Here is a 26064-nt window from a genome sequence, read left to right as displayed (position 1 = left end):
AACTCATTCATGTTCTGCATTGCGGAACTTCACATTTTGGTATCCTCAAATTAAATCAGTTTTAAGTTAGACCAAGGCAGATATTTTGAATAACTTTCATGAAGATTCCTTAAAGGACGTAGACGCTAAGCTGTACATCAACAAACAAATATGACAGAAAATAAAACCAGCTTGGAAGACGTAACAATTTACGCTATCTGCTTTTTAAAAGAAGCCGCCAAGTGTTTTTCATACTCAACAGCACTTATTCAATGAAAAAATAAAACTATTAATGTACATATCTTTACGATGATATCTGAGTAAAGTTCAATTTCTCCTTTAATTTCCTACAATAAATTAGTTAAATTATTCTTTCAGCTTTCAGCTTCAACAAGTAAGTAGATTTCTTAATTGAGTATCTTTGAAAACAGACACATGATATTTTTCATGTTGAAACATTTTGCACTGTTGAAAGAATGCACTAATGCATCCTGCTATTTCCTACATAGAACTGTGTCCACTTGCCAACGATATGAAGACAGATGAATATATTCCAAAAGAAAACATCGAAACCTCCAGCACAAAGAACGGACTTAAACCGGCCGACGTATTACCTGGTGGTAACGTGTGGACTTCCACAAAGACTGATAGCAAGCCACAAATCAACATCACACTCGGAGACAAAGCAATTCCTACAAAAAGTGTCAAGCTTATCAATACAGAAAACGTCCAAAAATTCACAGTGGTATTTGTCCTATCAGACAACACTAACATCACCAAGGTATTATTTTTTGTCATCTAGAAACCTTTTCGTATTTCAACAAACATTTCTTAGATTTCTGGCAATTTAAGTTATTTTTTCTCAAGTAAAATAAACTTATATTTCAGTTGTGCATTCAAATCATGTGTCAATTTGAGTTGATAAAGAAATATCTTTGTATATATATTCGGGTTATTTCTCATACAATCTACTTTCTACAATATTTTAATGAAACGTATTTCTTTTCATTCTTACAGACTGCTAAAGCAGATGAAGAAGTTTCTATCGGCAATGGCAGGGAACATGTAGTTAGAGTTATCATTTCACTCACAAAAAAGGATCGATTTAAATCAGCAAAGACTCAAGTAGCTGTCAAAGCTTGTTTCGAAGCTAAGACCAGTGCAACTTCACCAACATCGCCAACATGGCCAACCTGGTCAACATCACCAACATCACAAACATGGTCAACATCACCAACATCACAAACCTGGTCAACATCACAAACATGGTCAACATCACCAACATGGCCAACATCATCAACATCAGAAACATCACAAACCTGGTCAACATCACCAACATGGTCAACATCACCAACATCAGAAACATCACAAACCTGGTCAACATCACCAACATGGTCAACATCACCAACATCAGAAACATCGCAAACCTGGTCAACATCACCAACATGGTCAACATCACCAACATGGTCAACATCACCAACATCGCCAACATCACCAACATCACCAACATCACCGCTTCCTACAACTTCTTTCACGGAGTCTACAAGTTATACTTCACCAGGTATCTATTTCCATTGTCAATCAAATCATCAAATGCTTTCTACTCCCATATACTTCTTATTTTTGACCGTCTCCAAATTATATTTTTCCACATGATATATTCATTTCAAACACCTGCTGTTGTCACAGCGTTTAAATTCGCATGTAATTTTGCTAATAAACATTCATAAATAATGAGTCTGTTATGATATTGTGTTCTTCTGAATGACAATGTAAGGATGTGTCGAAGTCATATCTGGGTTGTACTTTTACAGATTGTATTGAGTATTATTTAAAATATTCCCTGTGCTACCAGATCAGGCTCTCTGAACATATTTGCTTCCTTATATAAAATGCACCTAACATCGGTGCTTTTTGTCTATCTACTTCTTTTTGCAAAAATAATTATGTTCTTCAAAAACAAAAACATAACCCACGTTTTCCCACTTTTCCTACTTGCCATTTCCCATTTCTCTTTCTATCCCCCACTTTCTGACTGGTTTCCTTACTTAAAATGTACCAAATATTAATGTTGGAAACCAATTTCTCTCTCCCATTGAACAACTCATTCATGTTCTGCATTGCCGAACTTCACATTTTGGTATCCTCAAATTAAATCAGTTTTAAGTTAGACCAAGGCAGATATTTTGAATAACTTTCATGAAGATTCCTTAAAGGACGTAGACGCTAAGCTGTACATCAACAAACAAATATGACAGAAAATAAAACCAGCTTGGAAGACGTAACAATTTACGCTATCTGCTTTTTAAAAGAAGCCGCCAAGTGTTTTTCATACTCAACAGCACTTATTCAATGAAAAAATAAAACTATTAATGTACATATCTTTACGATGATATCTGAGTAAAGTTCAATTTCTCCTTTAATTTCCTACAATAAATTAGTTAAATTATTCTTTCAGCTTTCAGCTTCAACAAGTAAGTAGATTTCTTAATTGAGTATCTTTGAAAACAGACACATGATATTTTTCATGTTGAAACATTTTGCACTGTTGAAAGAATGCACTAATGCATCCTGCTATTTCCTACATAGAACTGTGTCCACTTGCCAACGATATGAAGACAGATGAATATATTCCAAAAGAAAACATCGAAACCTCCAGCACAAAGAACGGACTTAAACCGGCCGACGTATTACCTGGTGGTAACGTGTGGACTTCCACAAAGACTGATAGCAAGCCACAAATCAACATCACACTCGGAGACAAAGCAATTCCTACAAAAAGTGTCAAGCTTATCAATACAGAAAACGTCCAAAAATTCACAGTGGTATTTGTCCTATCAGACAACACTAACATCACCAAGGTATTATTTTTTGTCATCTAGAAACCTTTTCGTATTTCAATAAACATTTCTTAGATTTCTGGCAATTTAAGTTATTTTTTCTCAAGTAAAATAAACTTATATTTCAGTTGTGCATTCCAATCATGTGTCAATTAAAGTTGATAAAGAAATATCTTTGTATATATATTCGGGTTATTTCTCATACAATCTACTTTCTACAATATTTTAATGAAACGTATTTCTTTTCATTCTTACAGACTGCTAAAGCAGATGAAGAAGTTTCTATCGGCAATGGCAGGGAACATGTAGTTAGAGTTATCATTTCACTCACTAAAAAGGATCGATTTAAATCAGCAAAGACTCAAGTAGCTGTCAAAGCTTGTTTCGAAGCTAAGACCAGTGCAACTTCACCAACATCACCAACATCACAAACCTGGTCAACATCACAAACATGGTCAACATCACCAACATGGCCAACATCATCAACATCAGAAACATCACAAACCTGGTCAACATCACCAACATGGCCAACATCACCAACATCAGAAACATCACAAACCTGGTCAACATCACCAACATGGTCAACATCACCAACATCAGAAACATCGCAAACCTGGTCAACATCACCAACATGGTCAACATCACCAACATCACCAACATCACCGCTTCCTACAACTTCTTTCACGGAGTCTACAAGTTATACTTCACCAGGTATCTATTGCCATTGTCAATCAAATCATCAAATGCTTTCTACTCCCATATACTTCTTATTTTTGACCGTCTCCAAATTATATTTTTCCACATGATATATTCATTTCAAACACCTGCTTTTGTCACAGCGTTTAAATTCGCATGTAATTTTGCTAATAAACATTCATAAATAATGAGTCTGTTATGATATTGTGTTCTTCTGAATGACAATGTAAGGATGTGTCGAAGTCATATCTGGGTTGTACTTTTACAGATTGTATTGAGTATTATTTAAAATATCCCCTGTGCTACCAGATCAGGCTCTCTGAACATATTTGCTTCCTTATATAAAATGCACCTAACATCGGTGCTTTTTGTCTATCTACTTCTTTTTGCAAAAATAATTATGTTCTTCAAAAACAAAAACATAACCCACGTTTTCCCACTTTTCCTACTTGCCATTTCCCATTTCTCTTTCTATCCCCCACTTTCTGACTGGTTTCCTTACTTAAAATGTACCAAATATTAATGTTGGAAACCAATTTCTCTCTCCCATTGAACAACTCATTCATGTTCTGCATTGCCGAACTTCACATTTTGGTATCCTCAAATTAAATCAGTTTTAAGTTAGACCAAGGCAGATATTTTGAATAACTTTCATGAAGATTCCTTAAAGGACGTAGACGCTAAGCTGTACATCAACAAACAAATATGACAGAAAATAAAACCAGCTTGGAAGACGTAACAATTTACGCTATCTGCTTTTTAAAAGAAGCCGCCAAGTGTTTTTCATACTCAACAGCACTTATTCAATGAAAAAATAAAACTATTAATGTACATATCTTTACGATGATATCTGAGTAAAGTTCAATTTCTCCTTTAATTTCCTACAATAAATTAGTTAAATTATTCTTTCAGCTTTCAGCTTCAACAAGTAAGTAGATTTCTTAATTGAGTATCTTTGAAAACAGACACATGATATTTTTCATGTTGAAACATTTTGCACTGTTGAAAGAATGCACTAATGCATCCTGCTATTTCCTACATAGAACTGTGTCCACTTGCCAACGATATGAAGACAGATGAATATATTCCAAAAGAAAACATCGAAACCTCCAGCACAAAGAACGGACTTAAACCGGCCGACGTATTACCTGGTGGTAACGTGTGGACTTCCACAAAGACTGATAGCAAGCCACAAATCAACATCACACTCGGAGACAAAGCAATTCCTACAAAAAGTGTCAAGCTTATCAATACAGAAAACGTCCAAAAATTCACAGTGGTATTTGTCCTATCAGACAACACTAACATCACCAAGGTATTATTTTTTGTCATCTAGAAACCTTTTCGTATTTCAATAAACATTTCTTAGATTTCTGGCAATTTAAGTTATTTTTTCTCAAGTAAAATAAACTTATATTTCAGTTGTGCATTCCAATCATGTGTCAATTTGAGTTGATAAAGAAATATCTTTGTATATATATTCGGGTTATTTCTCATACAATCTACTTTCTACAATATTTTAATGAAACGTATTTCTTTTAATTCTTACAGACTGCTAAAGCAGATGAAGAAGTTTCTATCGGCAATGGCAGGGAACATGTAGTTAGAGTTATCATTTCACTCACTAAAAAGGATCGATTTAAATCAGCAAAGACTCAAGTAGCTGTCAAAGCTTGTTTCGAAGCTAAGACCAGTGCAACTTCACCAACATCACCAACATCACAAACCTGGTCAACATCACAAACATGGTCAACATCACCAACATGGCCAACATCATCAACATCAGAAACATCACAAACCTGGTCAACATCACCAACATGGCCAACATCACCAACATCAGAAACATCACAAACCTGGTCAACATCACCAACATGGTCAACATCACCAACATCAGAAACATCGCAAACCTGGTCAACATCACCAACATGGTCAACATCACCAACATCACCAACATCACCGCTTCCTACAACTTCTTTCACGGAGTCTACAAGTTATACTTCACCAGGTATCTATTGCCATTGTCAATCAAATCATCAAATGCTTTCTACTCCCATATACTTCTTATTTTTGACCGTCTCCAAATTATATTTTTCCACATGATATATTCATTTCAAACACCTGCTTTTGTCACAGCGTTTAAATTCGCATGTAATTTTGCTAATAAACATTCATAAATAATGAGTCTGTTATGATATTGTGTTCTTCTGAATGACAATGTAAGGATGTGTCGAAGTCATATCTGGGTTGTACTTTTACAGATTGTATTGAGTATTATTTAAAATATCCCCTGTGCTACCAGATCAGGCTGTCTGAACATATTTGCTTCCTTATATAAAATGCACCTAACATCGGTGCTTTTTGTCTATCTACTTCTTTTTGCAAAAATAATTATGTTCTTCAAAAACAAAAACATAACCCACGTTTTCCCACTTTTCCTACTTGCCATTTCCCATTTCTCTTTCTATCCCCCACTTTCTGACTGGTTTCCTTACTTAAAATGTACCAAATATTAATGTTGGAAACCAATTTCTCTCTCCCATTGAACAACTCATTCATGTTCTGCATTGCCGAACTTCACATTTTGGTATCCTCAAATTAAATCAGTTTTAAGTTAGACCAAGGCAGATATTTTGAATAACTTTCATGAAGATTCCTTAAAGGACGTAGACGCTAAGCTGTACATCAACAAACAAATATGACAGAAAATAAAACCAGCTTGGAAGACGTAACAATTTACGCTATCTGCTTTTTAAAAGAAGCCGCCAAGTGTTTTTCATACTCAACAGCACTTATTCAATGAAAAAATAAAACTATTAATGTACATATCTTTACGATGATATCTGAGTAAAGTTCAATTTCTCCTTTAATTTCCTACAATAAATTAGTTAAATTATTCTTTCAGCTTTCAGCTTCAACAAGTAAGTAGATTTCTTAATTGAGTATCTTTGAAAACAGACACATGATATTTTTCATGTTGAAACATTTTGCACTGTTGAAAGAATGCACTAATGCATCCTGCTATTTCCTACATAGAACTGTGTCCACTTGCCAACGATATGAAGACAGATGAATATATTCCAAAAGAAAACATCGAAACCTCCAGCACAAAGAACGGACTTAAACCGGCCGACGTATTACCTGGTGGTAACGTGTGGACTTCCACAAAGACTGATAGCAAGCCACAAATCAACATCACACTCGGAGACAAAGCAATTCCTACAAAAAGTGTCAAGCTTATCAATACAGAAAACGTCCAAAAATTCACAGTGGTATTTGTCCTATCAGACAACACTAACATCACCAAGGTATTATTTTTTGTCATCTAGAAACCTTTTCGTATTTCAATAAACATTTCTTAGATTTCTGGCAATTTAAGTTATTTTTTCTCAAGTAAAATAAACTTATATTTCAGTTGTGCATTCCAATCATGTGTCAATTTGAGTTGATAAAGAAATATCTTTGTATATATATTCGGGTTATTTCTCATACAATCTACTTTCTACAATATTTTAATGAAACGTATTTCTTTTCATTCTTACAGACTGCTAAAGCAGATGAAGAAGTTTCTATCGGCAATGGCAGGGAACATGTAGTTAGAGTTATCATTTCACTCACTAAAAAGGATCGATTTAAATCAGCAAAGACTCAAGTAGCTGTCAAAGCTTGTTTCGAAGCTAAGACCAGTGCAACTTCACCAACATCACCAACATCACAAACCTGGTCAACATCACAAACATGGTCAACATCACCAACATGGCCAACATCATCAACATCAGAAACATCACAAACCTGGTCAACATCACCAACATGGCCAACATCACCAACATCAGAAACATCACAAACCTGGTCAACATCACCAACATGGTCAACATCACCAACATCAGAAACATCGCAAACCTGGTCAACATCACCAACATGGTCAACATCACCAACATCACCAACATCACCGCTTCCTACAACTTCTTTCACGGAGTCTACAAGTTATACTTCACCAGGTATCTATTGCCATTGTCAATCAAATCATCAAATGCTTTCTACTCCCATATACTTCTTATTTTTGACCGTCTCCAAATTATATTTTTCCACATGATATATTCATTTCAAACACCTGCTTTTGTCACAGCGTTTAAATTCGCATGTAATTTTGCTAATAAACATTCATAAATAATGAGTCTGTTATGATATTGTGTTCTTCTGAATGACAATGTAAGGATGTGTCGAAGTCATATCTGGGTTGTACTTTTACAGATTGTATTGAGTATTATTTAAAATATCCCCTGTGCTACCAGATCAGGCTGTCTGAACATATTTGCTTCCTTATATAAAATGCACCTAACATCGGTGCTTTTTGTCTATCTACTTCTTTTTGCAAAAATAATTATGTTCTTCAAAAACAAAAACATAACCCACGTTTTCCCACTTTTCCTACTTGCCATTTCCCATTTCTCTTTCTATCCCCCACTTTCTGACTGGTTTCCTTACTTAAAATGTACCAAATATTAATGTTGGAAACCAATTTCTCTCTCCCATTGAACAACTCATTCATGTTCTGCATTGCCGAACTTCACATTTTGGTATCCTCAAATTAAATCAGTTTTAAGTTAGACCAAGGCAGATATTTTGAATAACTTTCATGAAGATTCCTTAAAGGACGTAGACGCTAAGCTGTACATCAACAAACAAATATGACAGAAAATAAAACCAGCTTGGAAGACGTAACAATTTACGCTATCTGCTTTTTAAAAGAAGCCGCCAAGTGTTTTTCATACTCAACAGCACTTATTCAATGAAAAAATAAAACTATTAATGTACATATCTTTACGATGATATCTGAGTAAAGTTCAATTTCTCCTTTAATTTCCTACAATAAATTAGTTAAATTATTCTTTCAGCTTTCAGCTTCAACAAGTAAGTAGATTTCTTAATTGAGTATCTTTGAAAACAGACACATGATATTTTTCATGTTGAAACATTTTGCACTGTTGAAAGAATGCACTAATGCATCCTGCTATTTCCTACATAGAACTGTGTCCACTTGCCAACGATATGAAGACAGATGAATATATTCCAAAAGAAAACATCGAAACCTCCAGCACAAAGAACGGACTTAAACCGGCCGACGTATTACCTGGTGGTAACGTGTGGACTTCCACAAAGACTGATAGCAAGCCACAAATCAACATCACACTCGGAGACAAAGCAATTCCTACAAAAAGTGTCAAGCTTATCAATACAGAAAACGTCCAAAAATTCACAGTGGTATTTGTCCTATCAGACAACACTAACATCACCAAGGTATTATTTTTTGTCATCTAGAAACCTTTTCGTATTTCAATAAACATTTCTTAGATTTCTGGCAATTTAAGTTATTTTTTCTCAAGTAAAATAAACTTATATTTCAGTTGTGCATTCCAATCATGTGTCAATTTGAGTTGATAAAGAAATATCTTTGTATATATATTCGGGTTATTTCTCATACAATCTACTTTCTACAATATTTTAATGAAACGTATTTCTTTTCATTCTTACAGACTGCTAAAGCAGATGAAGAAGTTTCTATCGGCAATGGCAGGGAACATGTAGTTAGAGTTATCATTTCACTCACTAAAAAGGATCGATTTAAATCAGCAAAGACTCAAGTAGCTGTCAAAGCTTGTTTCGAAGCTAAGACCAGTGCAACTTCACCAACATCACCAACATCACAAACCTGGTCAACATCACAAACATGGTCAACATCACCAACATGGCCAACATCATCAACATCAGAAACATCACAAACCTGGTCAACATCACCAACATGGCCAACATCACCAACATCAGAAACATCACAAACCTGGTCAACATCACCAACATGGTCAACATCACCAACATCAGAAACATCGCAAACCTGGTCAACATCACCAACATGGTCAACATCACCAACATCGCCAACATCACCAACATCACCGCTTCCTACAACTTCTTTCACGGAGTCTACAAGTTATACTTCACCAGGTATCTATTTCCATTGTCAATCAAATCATCAAATGCTTTCTACTCCCATATACTTCTTATTTTTGACCGTCTCCAAATTATATTTTTCCACATGATATATTCATTTCAAACACCTGCTTTTGTCACAGCGTTTAAATTCGCATGTAATTTTGCTAATAAACATTCATAAATAATGAGTCTGTTATGATATTGTGTTCTTCTGAATGACAATGTAAGGATGTGTCGAAGTGATATCTGGGTTGTACTTTTACAGATTGTATTGAGTATTATTTAAAATATCCCCTGTGCTACCAGATCAGGCTGTCTGAACATATTTGCTTCCTTATATAAAATGCACCTAACATCGGTGCTTTTTGTCTATCTACTTCTTTTTGCAAAAATAATTATGTTCTTCAAAAACAAAAACATAACCCACGTTTTCCCACTTTTCCTACTTGCCATTTCCCATTTCTCTTTCTATCCCCCACTTTCTGACTGGTTTCCTTACTTAAAATGTACCAAATATTAATGTTGGAAACCAATTTCTCTCTCCCATTGAACAACTCATTCATGTTCTGCATTGCCGAACTTCACATTTTGGTATCCTCAAATTAAATCAGTTTTAAGTTAGACCAAGGCAGATATTTTGAATAACTTTCATGAAGATTCCTTAAAGGACGTAGACGCTAAGCTGTACATCAACAAACAAATATGACAGAAAATAAAACCAGCTTGGAAGACGTAACAATTTACGCTATCTGCTTTTTAAAAGAAGCCGCCAAGTGTTTTTCATACTCAACAGCACTTATTCAATGAAAAAATAAAACTATTAATGTACATATCTTTACGATGATATCTGAGTAAAGTTCAATTTCTCCTTTAATTTCCTACAATAAATTAGTTAAATTATTCTTTCAGCTTTCAGCTTCAACAAGTAAGTAGATTTCTTAATTGAGTATCTTTGAAAACAGACACATGATATTTTTCATGTTGAAACATTTTGCACTGTTGAAAGAATGCACTAATGCATCCTGCTATTTCCTACATAGAACTGTGTCCACTTGCCAACGATATGAAGACAGATGAATATATTCCAAAAGAAAACATCGAAACCTCCAGCACAAAGAACGGACTTAAACCGGCCGACGTATTACCTGGTGGTAACGTGTGGACTTCCACAAAGACTGATAGCAAGCCACAAATCAACATCACACTCGGAGACAAAGCAATTCCTACAAAAAGTGTCAAGCTTATCAATACAGAAAACGTCCAAAAATTCACAGTGGTATTTGTCCTATCAGACAACACTAACATCACCAAGGTATTATTTTTTGTCATCTAGAAACCTTTTCGTATTTCAATAAACATTTCTTAGATTTCTGGCAATTTAAGTTATTTTTTCTCAAGTAAAATAAACTTATATTTCAGTTGTGCATTCCAATCATGTGTCAATTTGAGTTGATAAAGAAATATCTTTGTATATATATTCGGGTTATTTCTCATACAATCTACTTTCTACAATATTTTAATGAAACGTATTTCTTTTCATTCTTACAGACTGCTAAAGCAGATGAAGAAGTTTCTATCGGCAATGGCAGGGAACATGTAGTTAGAGTTATCATTTCACTCACTAAAAAGGATCGATTTAAATCAGCAAAGACTCAAGTAGCTGTCAAAGCTTGTTTCGAAGCTAAGACCAGTGCAACTTCACCAACATCACCAACATCACAAACCTGGTCAACATCACAAACATGGTCAACATCACCAACATGGCCAACATCATCAACATCAGAAACATCACAAACCTGGTCAACATCACCAACATGGCCAACATCACCAACATCAGAAACATCACAAACCTGGTCAACATCACCAACATGGTCAACATCACCAACATCAGAAACATCGCAAACCTGGTCAACATCACCAACATGGTCAACATCACCAACATCACCAACATCACCGCTTCCTACAACTTCTTTCACGGAGTCTACAAGTTATACTTCACCAGGTATCTATTGCCATTGTCAATCAAATCATCAAATGCTTTCTACTCCCATATACTTCTTATTTTTGACCGTCTCCAAATTATATTTTTCCACATGATATATTCATTTCAAACACCTGCTTTTGTCACAGCGTTTAAATTCGCATGTAATTTTGCTAATAAACATTCATAAATAATGAGTCTGTTATGATATTGTGTTCTTCTGAATGACAATGTAAGGATGTGTCGAAGTGATATCTGGGTTGTACTTTTACAGATTGTATTGAGTATTATTTAAAATATCCCCTGTGCTACCAGATCAGGCTCTCTGAACATATTTGCTTCCTTATATAAAATGCACCTAACATCGGTGCTTTTTGTCTATCTACTTCTTTTTGCAAAAATAATTATGTTCTTCAAAAACAAAAACATAACCCACGTTTTCCCACTTTTCCTACTTGCCATTTCCCATTTCTCTTTCTATCCCCCACTTTCTGACTGGTTTCCTTACTTAAAATGTACCAAATATTAATGTTGGAAACCAATTTCTCTCTCCCATTGAACAACTCATTCATGTTCTGCATTGCCGAACTTCACATTTTGGTATCCTCAAATTAAATCAGTTTTAAGTTAGACCAAGGCAGATATTTTGAATAACTTTCATGAAGATTCCTTAAAGGACGTAGACGCTAAGCTGTACATCAACAAACAAATATGACAGAAAATAAAACCAGCTTGGAAGACGTAACAATTTACGCTATCTGCTTTTTAAAAGAAGCCGCCAAGTGTTTTTCATACTCAACAGCACTTATTCAATGAAAAAATAAAACTATTAATGTACATATCTTTACGATGATATCTGAGTAAAGTTCAATTTCTCCTTTAATTTCCTACAATAAATTAGTTAAATTATTCTTTCAGCTTTCAGCTTCAACAAGTAAGTAGATTTCTTAATTGAGTATCTTTGAAAACAGACACATGATATTTTTCATGTTGAAACATTTTGCACTGTTGAAAGAATGCACTAATGCATCCTGCTATTTCCTACATAGAACTGTGTCCACTTGCCAACGATATGAAGACAGATGAATATATTCCAAAAGAAAACATCGAAACCTCCAGCACAAAGAACGGACTTAAACCGGCCGACGTATTACCTGGTGGTAACGTGTGGACTTCCACAAAGACTGATAGCAAGCCACAAATCAACATCACACTCGGAGACAAAGCAATTCCTACAAAAAGTGTCAAGCTTATCAATACAGAAAACGTCCAAAAATTCACAGTGGTATTTGTCCTATCAGACAACACTAACATCACCAAGGTATTATTTTTTGTCATCTAGAAACCTTTTCGTATTTCAATAAACATTTCTTAGATTTCTGGCAATTTAAGTTATTTTTTCTCAAGTAAAATAAACTTATATTTCAGTTGTGCATTCCAATCATGTGTCAATTTGAGTTGATAAAGAAATATCTTTGTATATATATATTCGGGTTATTTCTCATACAATCTACTTTCTACAATATTTTAATGAAACGTATTTCTTTTCATTCTTACAGACTGCTAAAGCAGATGAAGAAGTTTCTATCGGCAATGGCAGGGAACATGTAGTTAGAGTTATCATTTCACTCACTAAAAAGGATCGATTTAAATCAGCAAAGACTCAAGTAGCTGTCAAAGCTTGTTTCGAAGCTAAGACCAGTGCAACTTCACCAACATCACCAACATCACAAACCTGGTCAACATCACAAACATGGTCAACATCACCAACATGGCCAACATCATCAATATCAGAAACATCACAAACCTGGTCAACATCACCAACATGGCCAACATCACCAACATCAGAAACATCACAAACCTGGTCAACATCACCAACATGGTCAACATCACCAACATCAGAAACATCGCAAACCTGGTCAACATCACCAACATGGTCAACATCACCAACATCACCAACATCACCGCTTCCTACAACTTCTTTCACGGAGTCTACAAGTTATACTTCACCAGGTATCTATTGCCATTGTCAATCAAATCATCAAATGCTATCTACTCCCATATACTTCTTATTTTTGACCGTCTCCAAATTATATTTTTCCACATGATATATTCATTTCAAACACCTGCTTTTGTCACAGCGTTTAAATTCGCATGTAATTTTGCTAATAAACATTCATAAATAATGAGTCTGTTATGATATTGTGTTCTTCTGAATGACAATGTAAGGATGTGTCGAAGTCATATCTGGGTTGTACTTTTACAGATTGTATTGAGTATTATTTAAAATATCCCCTGTGCTACCAGATCAGGCTGTCTGAACATATTTGCTTCCTTATATAAAATGCACCTAACATCGGTGCTTTTTGTCTATCTACTTCTTTTTGCAAAAATAATTATGTTCTTCAAAAACAAAAACATAACCCACGTTTTCCCACTTTTCCTACTTGCCATTTCCCATTTCTCTTTCTATCCCCCACTTTCTGACTGGTTTCCTTACTTAAAATGTACCAAATATTAATGTTGGAAACCAATTTCTCTCTCCCATTGAACAACTCATTCATGTTCTGCATTGCCGAACTTCACATTTTGGTATCCTCAAATTAAATCAGTTTTAAGTTAGACCAAGGCAGATATTTTGAATAACTTTCATGAAGATTCCTTAAAGGACGTAGACGCTAAGCTGTACATCAACAAACAAATATGACAGAAAATAAAACCAGCTTGGAAGACGTAACAATTTACGCTATCTGCTTTTTAAAAGAAGCCGCCAAGTGTTTTTCATACTCAACAGCACTTATTCAATGAAAAAATAAAACTATTAATGTACATATCTTTACGATGATATCTGAGTAAAGTTCAATTTCTCCTTTAATTTCCTACAATAAATTAGTTAAATTATTCTTTCAGCTTTCAGCTTCAACAAGTAAGTAGATTTCTTAATTGAGTATCTTTGAAAACAGACACATGATATTTTTCATGTTGAAACATTTTGCACTGTTGAAAGAATGCACTAATGCATCCTGCTATTTCCTACATAGAACTGTGTCCACTTGCCAACGATATGAAGACAGATGAATATATTCCAAAAGAAAACATCGAAACCTCCAGCACAAAGAACGGACTTAAACCGGCCGACGTATTACCTGGTGGTAACGTGTGGACTTCCACAAAGACTGATAGCAAGCCACAAATCAACATCACACTCGGAGACAAAGCAATTCCTACAAAAAGTGTCAAGCTTATCAATACAGAAAACGTCCAAAAATTCACAGTGGTATTTGTCCTATCAGACAACACTAACATCACCAAGGTATTATTTTTTGTCATCTAGAAACCTTTTCGTATTTCAATAAACATTTCTTAGATTTCTGGCAATTTAAGTTATTTTTTCTCAAGTAAAATAAACTTATATTTCAGTTGTGCATTCCAATCATGTGTCAATTTGAGTTGATAAAGAAATATCTTTGTATATATATTCGGGTTATTTCTCATACAATCTACTTTCTACAATATTTTAATGAAACGTATTTCTTTTCATTCTTACAGACTGCTAAAGCAGATGAAGAAGTTTCTATCGGCAATGGCAGGGAACATGTAGTTAGAGTTATCATTTCACTCACTAAAAAGGATCGATTTAAATCAGCAAAGACTCAAGTAGCTGTCAAAGCTTGTTTCGAAGCTAAGACCAGTGCAACTTCACCAACATCACCAACATCACAAACCTGGTCAACATCACAAACATGGTCAACATCACCAACATGGCCAACATCATCAACATCAGAAACATCACAAACCTGGTCAACATCACCAACATGGCCAACATCACCAACATCAGAAACATCACAAACCTGGTCAACATCACCAACATGGTCAACATCACCAACATCAGAAACATCGCAAACCTGGTCAACATCACCAACATGGTCAACATCACCAACATCACCAACATCACCGCTTCCTACAACTTCTTTCACGGAGTCTACAAGTTATACTTCACCAGGTATCTATTGCCATTGTCAATCAAATCATCAAATGCTTTCTACTCCCATATACTTCTTATTTTTGACCGTCTCCAAATTATATTTTTCCACATGATATATTCATTTCAAACACCTGCTTTTGTCACAGCGTTTAAATTCGCATGTAATTTTGCTAATAAACATTCATAAATAATGAGTCTGTTATGATATTGTGTTCTTCTGAATGACAATGTAAGGATGTGTCGAAGTCATATCTGGGTTGTACTTTTACAGATTGTATTGAGTATTATTTAAAATATCCCCTGTGCTACCAGATCAGGCTGTCTGAACATATTTGCTTCCTTATATAAAATGCACCTAACATCGGTGCTTTTTGTCTATCTACTTCTTTTTGCAAAAATAATTATGTTCTTCAAAAACAAAAACATAACCCACGTTTTCCCACTTTTCCTACTTGCCATTTCCCATTTCTCTTTCTATCCCCCACTTTCTGACTGGTTTCCTTACTTAAAATGTACCAAATATTAATGTTGGAAACCAATTTCTCTCTCCCATTGAACAACTCATTCATGTTCTGCATTGCCGAACTTCACATTTTGGTATCCTCAAATTAAATCAGTTTTAAGTTAGACCAAGGCAGATATTTTGAATAACTTTCATGAAGATTCCTTAAAGGACGTAGACGCTAAGCTGTACATCAACAAACAAATATGACAGAAAATAAAACCAGCTTGGAAGACGTAACAATTTACGCTATCTGCTTTTTAAAAGAAGCCGCCAAGTGTTTTTCATACTCAACAGCACTTATTCAATGAAAAAATAAAACTATTAATGTACATATCTTTACGATGATATCTGAGTAAAGTTCAATTTCTCCTTTAATTTCCTACAATAAATTAGTTAAATTATTCTTTCAGCTTTCAGCTTCAACAAGTAAGTAGATTTCTTAATTGAGTATCTTTGAAAACAGACACATGATATTTTTCATGTTGAAACATTTTGCACTGTTGAAAGAATGCACTAATGCATCCTGCTATTTCCTACATAGAACTGTGTCCACTTGCCAACGATATGAAGACAGATGAATATATTCCAAAAGAAAACATCGAAACCTCCAGCACAAAGAACGGACTTAAACCGGCCGACGTATTACCTGGTGGTAACGTGTGGACTTCCACAAAGACTGATAGCAAGCCACAAATCAACATCACACTCGGAGACAAAGCAATTCCTACAAAAAGTGTCAAGCTTATCAATACAGAAAACGTCCAAAAATTCACAGTGGTATTTGTCCTATCAGACAACACTAACATCACCAAGGTATTATTTTTTGTCATCTAGAAACCTTTTCGTATTTCAATAAACATTTCTTAGATTTCTGGCAATTTAAGTTATTTTTTCTCAAGTAAAATAAACTTATATTTCAGTTGTGCATTCCAATCATGTGTCAATTTGAGTTGATAAAGAAATATCTTTGTATATATATTCGGGTTATTTCTCATACAATCTACTTTCTACAATATTTTAATGAAACGTATTTCTTTTCATTCTTACAGACTGCTAAAGCAGATGAAGAAGTTTCTATCGGCAATGGCAGGGAACATGTAGTTAGAGTTATCATTTCACTCACTAAAAAGGATCGATTTAAATCAGCAAAGACTCAAGTAGCTGTCAAAGCTTGTTTCGAAGCTAAGACCAGTGCAACTTCACAAACATCACCAACATCACAAACCTGGTCAACATCACAAACATGGTCAACATCACCAACATGGCCAACATCATCAACATCAGAAACATCACAAACCTGGTCAACATCACCAACATGGCCAACATCACCAACATCAGAAACATCACAAACCTGGTCAACATCACCAACATGGTCAACATCACCAACATCAGAAACATCGCAAACCTGGTCAACATCACCAACATGGTCAACATCACCAACATCACCAACATCACCGCTTCCTACAACTTCTTTCACGGAGTCTACAAGTTATACTTCACCAGGTATCTATTGCCATTGTCAATCAAATCATCAAATGCTTTCTACTCCCATATACTTCTTATTTTTGACCGTCTCCAAATTATATTTTTCCACATGATATATTCATTTCAAACACCTGCTTCTGTCACAGCGTTTAAATTCGCATGTAATTTTGCTAATAAACATTCATAAATAATGAGTCTGTTATGATATTGTGTTCTTCTGAATGACAATGTAAGGATGTGTCGAAGTCATATCTGGGTTGTACTTTTACAGATTGTATTGAGTATTATTTAAAATATCCCCTGTGCTACCAGATCAGGCTCTCTGAACATATTTGCTTCCTTATATAAAATGCACCTAACATCGGTGCTTTTTGTCTATCTACTTCTTTTTGCAAAAATAATTATGTTCTTCAAAAACAAAAACATAACCCACGTTTTCCCACTTTTCCTACTTGCCATTTCCCATTTCTCTTTCTATCCCCCACTTTCTGACTGGTTTCCTTACTTAAAATGTACCAAATATTAATGTTGGAAACCAATTTCTCTCTCCCATTGAACAACTCATTCATGTTCTGCATTGCCGAACTTCACATTTTGGTATCCTCAAATTAAATCAGTTTTAAGTTAGACCAAGGCAGATATTTTGAATAACTTTCATGAAGATTCCTTAAAGGACGTAGACGCTAAGCTGTACATCAACAAACAAATATGACAGAAAATAAAACCAGCTTGGAAGACGTAACAATTTACGCTATCTGCTTTTTAAAAGAAGCCGCCAAGTGTTTTTCATACTCAACAGCACTTATTCAATGAAAAAATAAAACTATTAATGTACATATCTTTACGATGATATCTGAGTAAAGTTCAATTTCTCCTTTAATTTCCTACAATAAATTAGTTAAATTATTCTTTCAGCTTTCAGCTTCAACAAGTAAGTAGATTTCTTAATTGAGTATCTTTGAAAACAGACACATGATATTTTTCATGTTGAAACATTTTGCACTGTTGAAAGAATGCACTAATGCATCCTGCTATTTCCTACATAGAACTGTGTCCACTTGCCAACGATATGAAGACAGATGAATATATTCCAAAAGAAAACATCGAAACCTCCAGCACAAAGAACGGACTTAAACCGGCCGACGTATTACCTGGTGGTAACGTGTGGACTTCCACAAAGACTGATAGCAAGCCACAAATCAACATCACACTCGGAGACAAAGCAATTCCTACAAAAAGTGTCAAGCTTATCAATACAGAAAACGTCCAAAAATTCACAGTGGTATTTGTCCTATCAGACAACACTAACATCACCAAGGTATTATTTTTTGTCATCTAGAAACCTTTTCGTATTTCAATAAACATTTCTTAGATTTCTGGCAATTTAAGTTATTTTTTCTCAAGTAAAATAAACTTATATTTCAGTTGTGCATTCCAATCATGTGTCAATTTGAGTTGATAAAGAAATATCTTTGTATATATATTCGGGTTATTTCTCATACAATCTACTTTCTACAATATTTTAATGAAACGTATTTCTTTTCATTCTTACAGACTGCTAAAGCAGATGAAGAAGTTTCTATCGGCAATGGCAGGGAACATGTAGTTAGAGTTATCATTTCACTCACTAAAAAGGATCGATTTAAATCAGCAAAGACTCAAGTAGCTGTCAAAGCTTGTTTCGAAGCTAAGACCAGTGCAACTTCACCAACATCACCAACATCACAAACCTGGTCAACATCACAAACATGGTCAACATCACCAACATGGCCAACATCATCAATATCAGAAACATCACAAACCTGGTCAACATCACCAACATGGCCAACATCACCAACATCAGAAACATCACAAACCTGGTCAACATCACCAACATGGTCAACATCACCAACATCAGAAACATCGCAAACCTGGTCAACATCACCAACATGGTCAACATCACCAACATCACCAACATCACCGCTTCCTACAACTTCTTTCACGGAGTCTACAAGTTATACTTCACCAGGTATCTATTGCCATTGTCAATCAAATCATCAAATGCTTTCTACTCCCATATACTTCTTATTTTTGACCGTCTCCAAATTATATTTTTCCACATGATATATTCATTTCAAACACCTGCTTTTGTCACAGCGTTTAAATTCGCATGTAATTTTGCTAATAAACATTCATAAATAATGAGTCTGTTATGATATTGTGTTCTTCTGAATGACAATGTAAGGATGTGTCGAAGTCATATCTGGGTTGTACTTTTACAGATTGTATTGAGTATTATTTAAAATATCCCCTGTGCTACCAGATCAGGCTGTCTGAACATATTTGCTTCCTTATATAAAATGCACCTAACATCGGTGCTTTTTGTCTATCTACTTCTTTTTGCAAAAATAATTATGTTCTTCAAAAACAAAAACATAACCCACGTTTTCCCACTTTTCCTACTTGCCATTTCCCATTTCTCTTTCTATCCCCCACTTTCTGACTGGTTTCCTTACTTAAAATGTACCAAATATTAATGTTGGAAACCAATTTCTCTCTCCCATTGAACAACTCATTCATGTTCTGCATTGCCGAACTTCACATTTTGGTATCCTCAAATTAAATCAGTTTTAAGTTAGACCAAGGCAGATATTTTGAATAACTTTCATGAAGATTCCTTAAAGGACGTAGACGCTAAGCTGTACATCAACAAACAAATATGACAGAAAATAAAACCAGCTTGGAAGACGTAACAATTTACGCTATCTGCTTTTTAAAAGAAGCCGCCAAGTGTTTTTCATACTCAACAGCACTTATTCAATGAAAAAATAAAACTATTAATGTACATATCTTTACGATGATATCTGAGTAAAGTTCAATTTCTCCTTTAATTTCCTACAATAAATTAGTTAAATTATTCTTTCAGCTTTCAGCTTCAACAAGTAAGTAGATTTCTTAATTGAGTATCTTTGAAAACAGACACATGATATTTTTCATGTTGAAACATTTTGCACTGTTGAAAGAATGCACTAATGCATCCTGCTATTTCCTACATAGAACTGTGTCCACTTGCCAACGATATGAAGACAGATGAATATATTCCAAAAGAAAACATCGAAACCTCCAGCACAAAGAACGGACTTAAACCGGCCGACGTATTACCTGGTGGTAACGTGTGGACTTCCACAAAGACTGATAGCAAGCCACAAATCAACATCACACTCGGAGACAAAGCAATTCCTACAAAAAGTGTCAAGCTTATCAATACAGAAAACGTCCAAAAATTCACAGTGGTATTTGTCCTATCAGACAACACTAACATCACCAAGGTATTATTTTTTGTCATCTAGAAACCTTTTCGTATTTCAATAAACATTTCTTAGATTTCTGGCAATTTAAGTTATTTTTTCTCAAGTAAAATAAACTTATATTTCAGTTGTGCATTCCAATCATGTGTCAATTTGAGTTGATAAAGAAATATCTTTGTATATATATTCGGGTTATTTCTCATACAATCTACTTTCTACAATATTTTAATGAAACGTATTTCTTTTCATTCTTACAGACTGCTAAAGCAGATGAAGAAGTTTCTATCGGCAATGGTAGGGAACATGTAGTTAGAGTTATCATTTCACTCACTAAAAAGGATCGATTTAAATCAGCAAAGACTCAAGTAGCTGTCAAAGCTTGTTTCGAAGCTAAGACCAGTGCAACTTCACCAACATCACCAACATCACAAACCTGGTCAACATCACAAACATGGTCAACATCACCAACATGGCCAACATCATCAACATCAGAAACATCACAAACCTGGTCAACATCACCAACATGGCCAACATCACCAACATCAGAAACATCACAAACCTGGTCAACATCACCAACATGGTCAACATCACCAACATCAGAAACATCGCAAACCTGGTCAACATCACCAACATGGTCAACATCACCAACATCACCAACATCACCGCTTCCTACAACTTCTTTCACGGAGTCTACAAGTTATACTTCACCAGGTATCTATTGCCATTGTCAATCAAATCATCAAATGCTTTCTACTCCCATATACTTCTTATTTTTGACCGTCTCCAAATTATATTTTTCCACATGATATATTCATTTCAAACACCTGCTTTTGTCACAGCGTTTAAATTCGCATGTAATTTTGCTAATAAACATTCATAAATAATGAGTCTGTTATGATATTGTGTTCTTCTGAATGACAATGTAAGGATGTGTCGAAGTCATATCTGGGTTGTACTTTTACAGATTGTATTGAGTATTATTTAAAATATCCCCTGTGCTACCAGATCAGGCTGTCTGAACATATTTGCTTCCTTATATAAAATGCACCTAACATCGGTGCTTTTTGTCTATCTACTTCTTTTTGCAAAAATAATTATGTTCTTCAAAAACAAAAACATAACCCACGTTTTCCCACTTTTCCTACTTGCCATTTCCCATTTCTCTTTCTATCCCCCACTTTCTGACTGGTTTCCTTACTTAAAATGTACCAAATATTAATGTTGGAAACCAATTTCTCTCTCCCATTGAACAACTCATTCATGTTCTGCATTGCCGAACTTCACATTTTGGTATCCTCAAATTAAATCAGTTTTAAGTTAGACCAAGGCAGATATTTTGAATAACTTTCATGAAGATTCCTTAAAGGACGTAGACGCTAAGCTGTACATCAACAAACAAATATGACAGAAAATAAAACCAGCTTGGAAGACGTAACAATTTACGCTATCTGCTTTTTAAAAGAAGCCGCCAAGTGTTTTTCATACTCAACAGCACTTATTCAATGAAAAAATAAAACTATTAATGTACATATCTTTACGATGATATCTGAGTAAAGTTCAATTTCTCCTTTAATTTCCTACAATAAATTAGTTAAATTATTCTTTCAGCTTTCAGCTTCAACAAGTAAGTAGATTTCTTAATTGAGTATCTTTGAAAACAGACACATGATATTTTTCATGTTGAAACATTTTGCACTGTTGAAAGAATGCACTAATGCATCCTGCTATTTCCTACATAGAACTGTGTCCACTTGCCAACGATATGAAGACAGATGAATATATTCCAAAAGAAAACATCGAAACCTCCAGCACAAAGAACGGACTTAAACCGGCCGACGTATTACCTGGTGGTAACGTGTGGACTTCCACAAAGACTGATAGCAAGCCACAAATCAACATCACACTCGGAGACAAAGCAATTCCTACAAAAAGTGTCAAGCTTATCAATACAGAAAACGTCAAAAAATTCACAGTGGTATTTGTCCTATCAGACAACACTAACATCACCAAGGTATTATTTTTTGTCATCTAGAAACCTTTTCGTATTTCAATAAACATTTCTTAGATTTCTGGCAATTTAAGTTATTTTTTCTCAAGTAAAATAAACTTATATTTCAGTTGTGCATTCCAATCATGTGTCAATTTGAGTTGATAAAGAAATATCTTTGTATATATATTCGGGTTATTTCTCATACAATCTACTTTCTACAATATTTTAATGAAACGTATTTCTTTTCATTCTTACAGACTGCTAAAGAAGATGAAGAAGTTTCTATCGGCAATGGCAGGGAACATGTAGTTAGAGTTATCATTTCACTCACTAAAAAGGATCGATTTAAATCAGCAAAGACTCAAGTAGCTGTCAAAGCTTGTTTCGAAGCTAAGACCAGTGCAACTTCACCAACATCGCCAACATGGCAAACCTGGTCAACATCACCAACATCACAAACATGGTCAACATCACCAACATCACAAACCTGGTCAACATCACCAACATGGTCAACATCACCAACATGGCCAACATCATCAACATCAGAAACATCACAAACCTTGTCAACATCACCAACATGGCCAACATCACCAACATCAGAAACATCACAAACCTGGTCAACATCACCAACATGGTCAACATCACCAACATGGCCAACATCACCAACATCAAAAACATCACAAACCTGGTCAACATCACCAACATGGTCAACATCACCAACATCAGAAACATTGCAAACCTGGTCAACATCACCAACATGGTCAACATCACCAACATGGCCAACATCACCAACATCACCAACATCACCGCTTCCTACAACTTCTTTCACGGAGTCTACAAGTTATACTTCACCAGGTATCTATTTCCATTGTCAATCAAATCATCCATTGCTTTCTACTCACATATACTTCTTATTTTTGACCGTCTCAAAATGATATGTTTCCCCATGATATATTCATTTTAAACACCTGCTTTTGTCACAGCATTTAAATTCGCATGTAATTTTGCCATTAAACATTAATAAATAATGAGTCTGTTATGATATTGTGTTCTTCTGAATGACAATGTAAGGATGTGTCGAAGTCATATCTGGGTTGTACTTTTACAGATTGTATTGAGTATTATTTAAAATATTCCCTGTGCTACCAGATCAGGCTCTCTGAACATATTTGCTTCCTTATATAAAATGCACCTAACATCGGTGCTTTTTGTCTTTCTACTTCTTTTTGCAAAAATAATTATGTTCTTCAAAAACAAAAACATAACCCACGTTTTCCCACTTTTCCTACTTGCCATTTCCCATTTCTCTTTCTATCCCCCACGTTCTGACTGGTTTCCTTACTTAAAATGTACCAAATATTAATGTTGGAAACCAATTTCTCTCTCCCATTGAACAACTCATTCATGTTCTGCATTGCCGAACTTCACATTTTGGTATCCTCAAATTAAATCAGTTTTAAGTTAGACCAAGGCAGATATTTTGAATAACTTTCATGAAGATTCCTTAAAGGACGTAGACGCTAAGCTGTACATCAACAAACAAATATGACAGAAAATAAAACCAGCTTGGAAGACGTAACAATTTACGCTATCTGCTTTTTAAAAGAAGCCGCCAAGTGTTTTTCATACTCAACAGCACTTATTCAATGAAAAAATAAAACTATTAATGTACATATCTTTACGATGATATCTGAGTAAAGTTCAATTTCTCCTTTAATTTCCTACAATAAATTAGTTAAATTATTCTTTCAGCTTTCAGCTTCAACAAGTAAGTAGATTTCTTAATTGAGTATCTTTGAAAACAGACACATGATATTTTTCATGTTGAAACATTTTGCACTGTTGAAAGAATGCACTAATGCATCCTGCTATTTCCTACATAGAACTGTGTCCACTTGCCAACGATATGAAGACAGATGAATATATTCCAAAAGAAAACATCGAAACCTCCAGCACAAAGAACGGACTTAAACCGGCCGACGTATTACCTGGTGGTAACGTGTGGACTTCCACAAAGACTGATAGCAAGCCACAAATCAACATCACACTCGGAGACAAAGCAATTCCTACAAAAAGTGTCAAGCTTATCAATACAGAAAACGTCCAAAAATTCACAGTGGTATTTGTCCTATCAGACAACACTAACATCACCAAGGTATTATTTTTTGTCATCTAGAAACCTTTTCGTATTTCAACAAACATTTCTTAGATTTCTGGCAATTTAAGTTTTTTTTTTCTCAAGTAAAATAAACTTATATTTCAGTTGTGCATTCCAATCATGTGTCAATTTGAGTTGATAAAGAAATATATTTGTATATATATTCGGGTTATTTCTCATACAATCTACTTTCTACAATATTTTAATGAAACGTATTTCTTTTCATTCTTACAGACTGCTAAAGAAGATGAAGAAGTTTCTATCGGCAATGGCAGGGAACATGTAGTTAGAGTTATCATTTCACTCACTAAAAAGGATCGATTTAAATCAGCAAAGACTCAAGTAGCTGTCAAAGCTTGTTTCGAAGCTAAGACCAGTGCAACTTCACCAACATCACCAACATGGCCAACCTGGTCAACATCACCAACATCACAAACATGGTCAACATCACCAACATCACAAACCTGGTCAACATCACCAACATGGCCAACATCATCAACATCAGAAACATCACAAACCTGGTCAACATCACCAACATGGTCAACATCACCAACATGGCCAACATCACCAACATCAAAAACATCACAAACCTGGTCAACATCACCAACATGGTCAACATCACCAACATCAGAAACATCGCAAACCTGGTCAACATCACCAACATGGTCAACATCACCAACATGGCCAACATCACCAACATCACCAACATCACCGCTTCCTACAACTTCTTTCACGGAGTCTACAAGTTATACTTCACCAGGTATCTATTTCCATTGTCAATCAAATCATCCATTGCTTTCTACTCACATATACTTCTTATTTTTGACCGTCTCAAAATTATATTTTTCCACATGATATATTCATTTTAAACACCTGCTTTTGTCACAGCATTTAAATTCGCATGTAATTTTGCTATTAAACATTAATAAATAATGAGTCTGTTATGATATTGTGTTCTTCTGAATGACAATGTAAGGATGTGTCGAAGTCATATCTGGGTTGTACTTTTACAGATTGTATTGAGTATTATTTAAAATATTCCCTGTGCTACCAGATCAGGCTGTCTGAACATATTTGCTTCCTTATATAAAATGCACCTAACATCGGTGCTTTTTGTCTTTCTACTTCTTTTTGCAAAAATAATTATGTTCTTCAAAAACAAAAACATAACCCACG

The 26064-nt window shown here is 34.8% G+C and overlaps 1 protein-coding gene across 1 annotated transcript in view; it reads left to right on the top strand.

Annotated features, from left to right (window-relative positions):
• The window catches only part of LOC145263032 (uncharacterized), a 376016-nt gene that overhangs the window by 272402 nt on the left and 77550 nt on the right, over positions 1-26064 (top strand). Inside the window, exons 86-113 of the mRNA XM_080119864.1 lie at positions 455-760; positions 997-1175; positions 2438-2453; positions 2535-2840; positions 3077-3127; positions 4525-4830; positions 5067-5117; positions 6515-6820; positions 7057-7107; positions 8505-8810; positions 9047-9097; positions 10504-10809; positions 11046-11096; positions 12494-12799; positions 13038-13088; positions 14486-14791; positions 15028-15078; positions 16476-16781; positions 17018-17068; positions 18466-18771; positions 19008-19058; positions 20456-20761; positions 20998-21048; positions 22446-22751; positions 22988-23166; positions 24483-24498; positions 24580-24885; positions 25123-25173. Of these exons, the coding sequence (XP_079975990.1) occupies positions 455-760; positions 997-1175; positions 2438-2453; positions 2535-2840; positions 3077-3127; positions 4525-4830; positions 5067-5117; positions 6515-6820; positions 7057-7107; positions 8505-8810; positions 9047-9097; positions 10504-10809; positions 11046-11096; positions 12494-12799; positions 13038-13088; positions 14486-14791; positions 15028-15078; positions 16476-16781; positions 17018-17068; positions 18466-18771; positions 19008-19058; positions 20456-20761; positions 20998-21048; positions 22446-22751; positions 22988-23166; positions 24483-24498; positions 24580-24885; positions 25123-25173 (4929 nt within the window). The remainder of the gene's footprint in view (positions 1-454; positions 761-996; positions 1176-2437; positions 2454-2534; positions 2841-3076; positions 3128-4524; positions 4831-5066; positions 5118-6514; positions 6821-7056; positions 7108-8504; positions 8811-9046; positions 9098-10503; positions 10810-11045; positions 11097-12493; positions 12800-13037; positions 13089-14485; positions 14792-15027; positions 15079-16475; positions 16782-17017; positions 17069-18465; positions 18772-19007; positions 19059-20455; positions 20762-20997; positions 21049-22445; positions 22752-22987; positions 23167-24482; positions 24499-24579; positions 24886-25122; positions 25174-26064) is intronic.

The sequence above is a fragment of the Euprymna scolopes genome, chromosome 38 (genome assembly GCF_053919585.1).
Source record: "Euprymna scolopes isolate OS-2025 chromosome 38, ASM5391958v1, whole genome shotgun sequence".
NCBI classification, from domain to species: domain Eukaryota; kingdom Metazoa; phylum Mollusca; class Cephalopoda; order Sepiida; family Sepiolidae; genus Euprymna; species Euprymna scolopes.
This window is presented reverse-complemented; position numbering and strand designations above follow the sequence as displayed.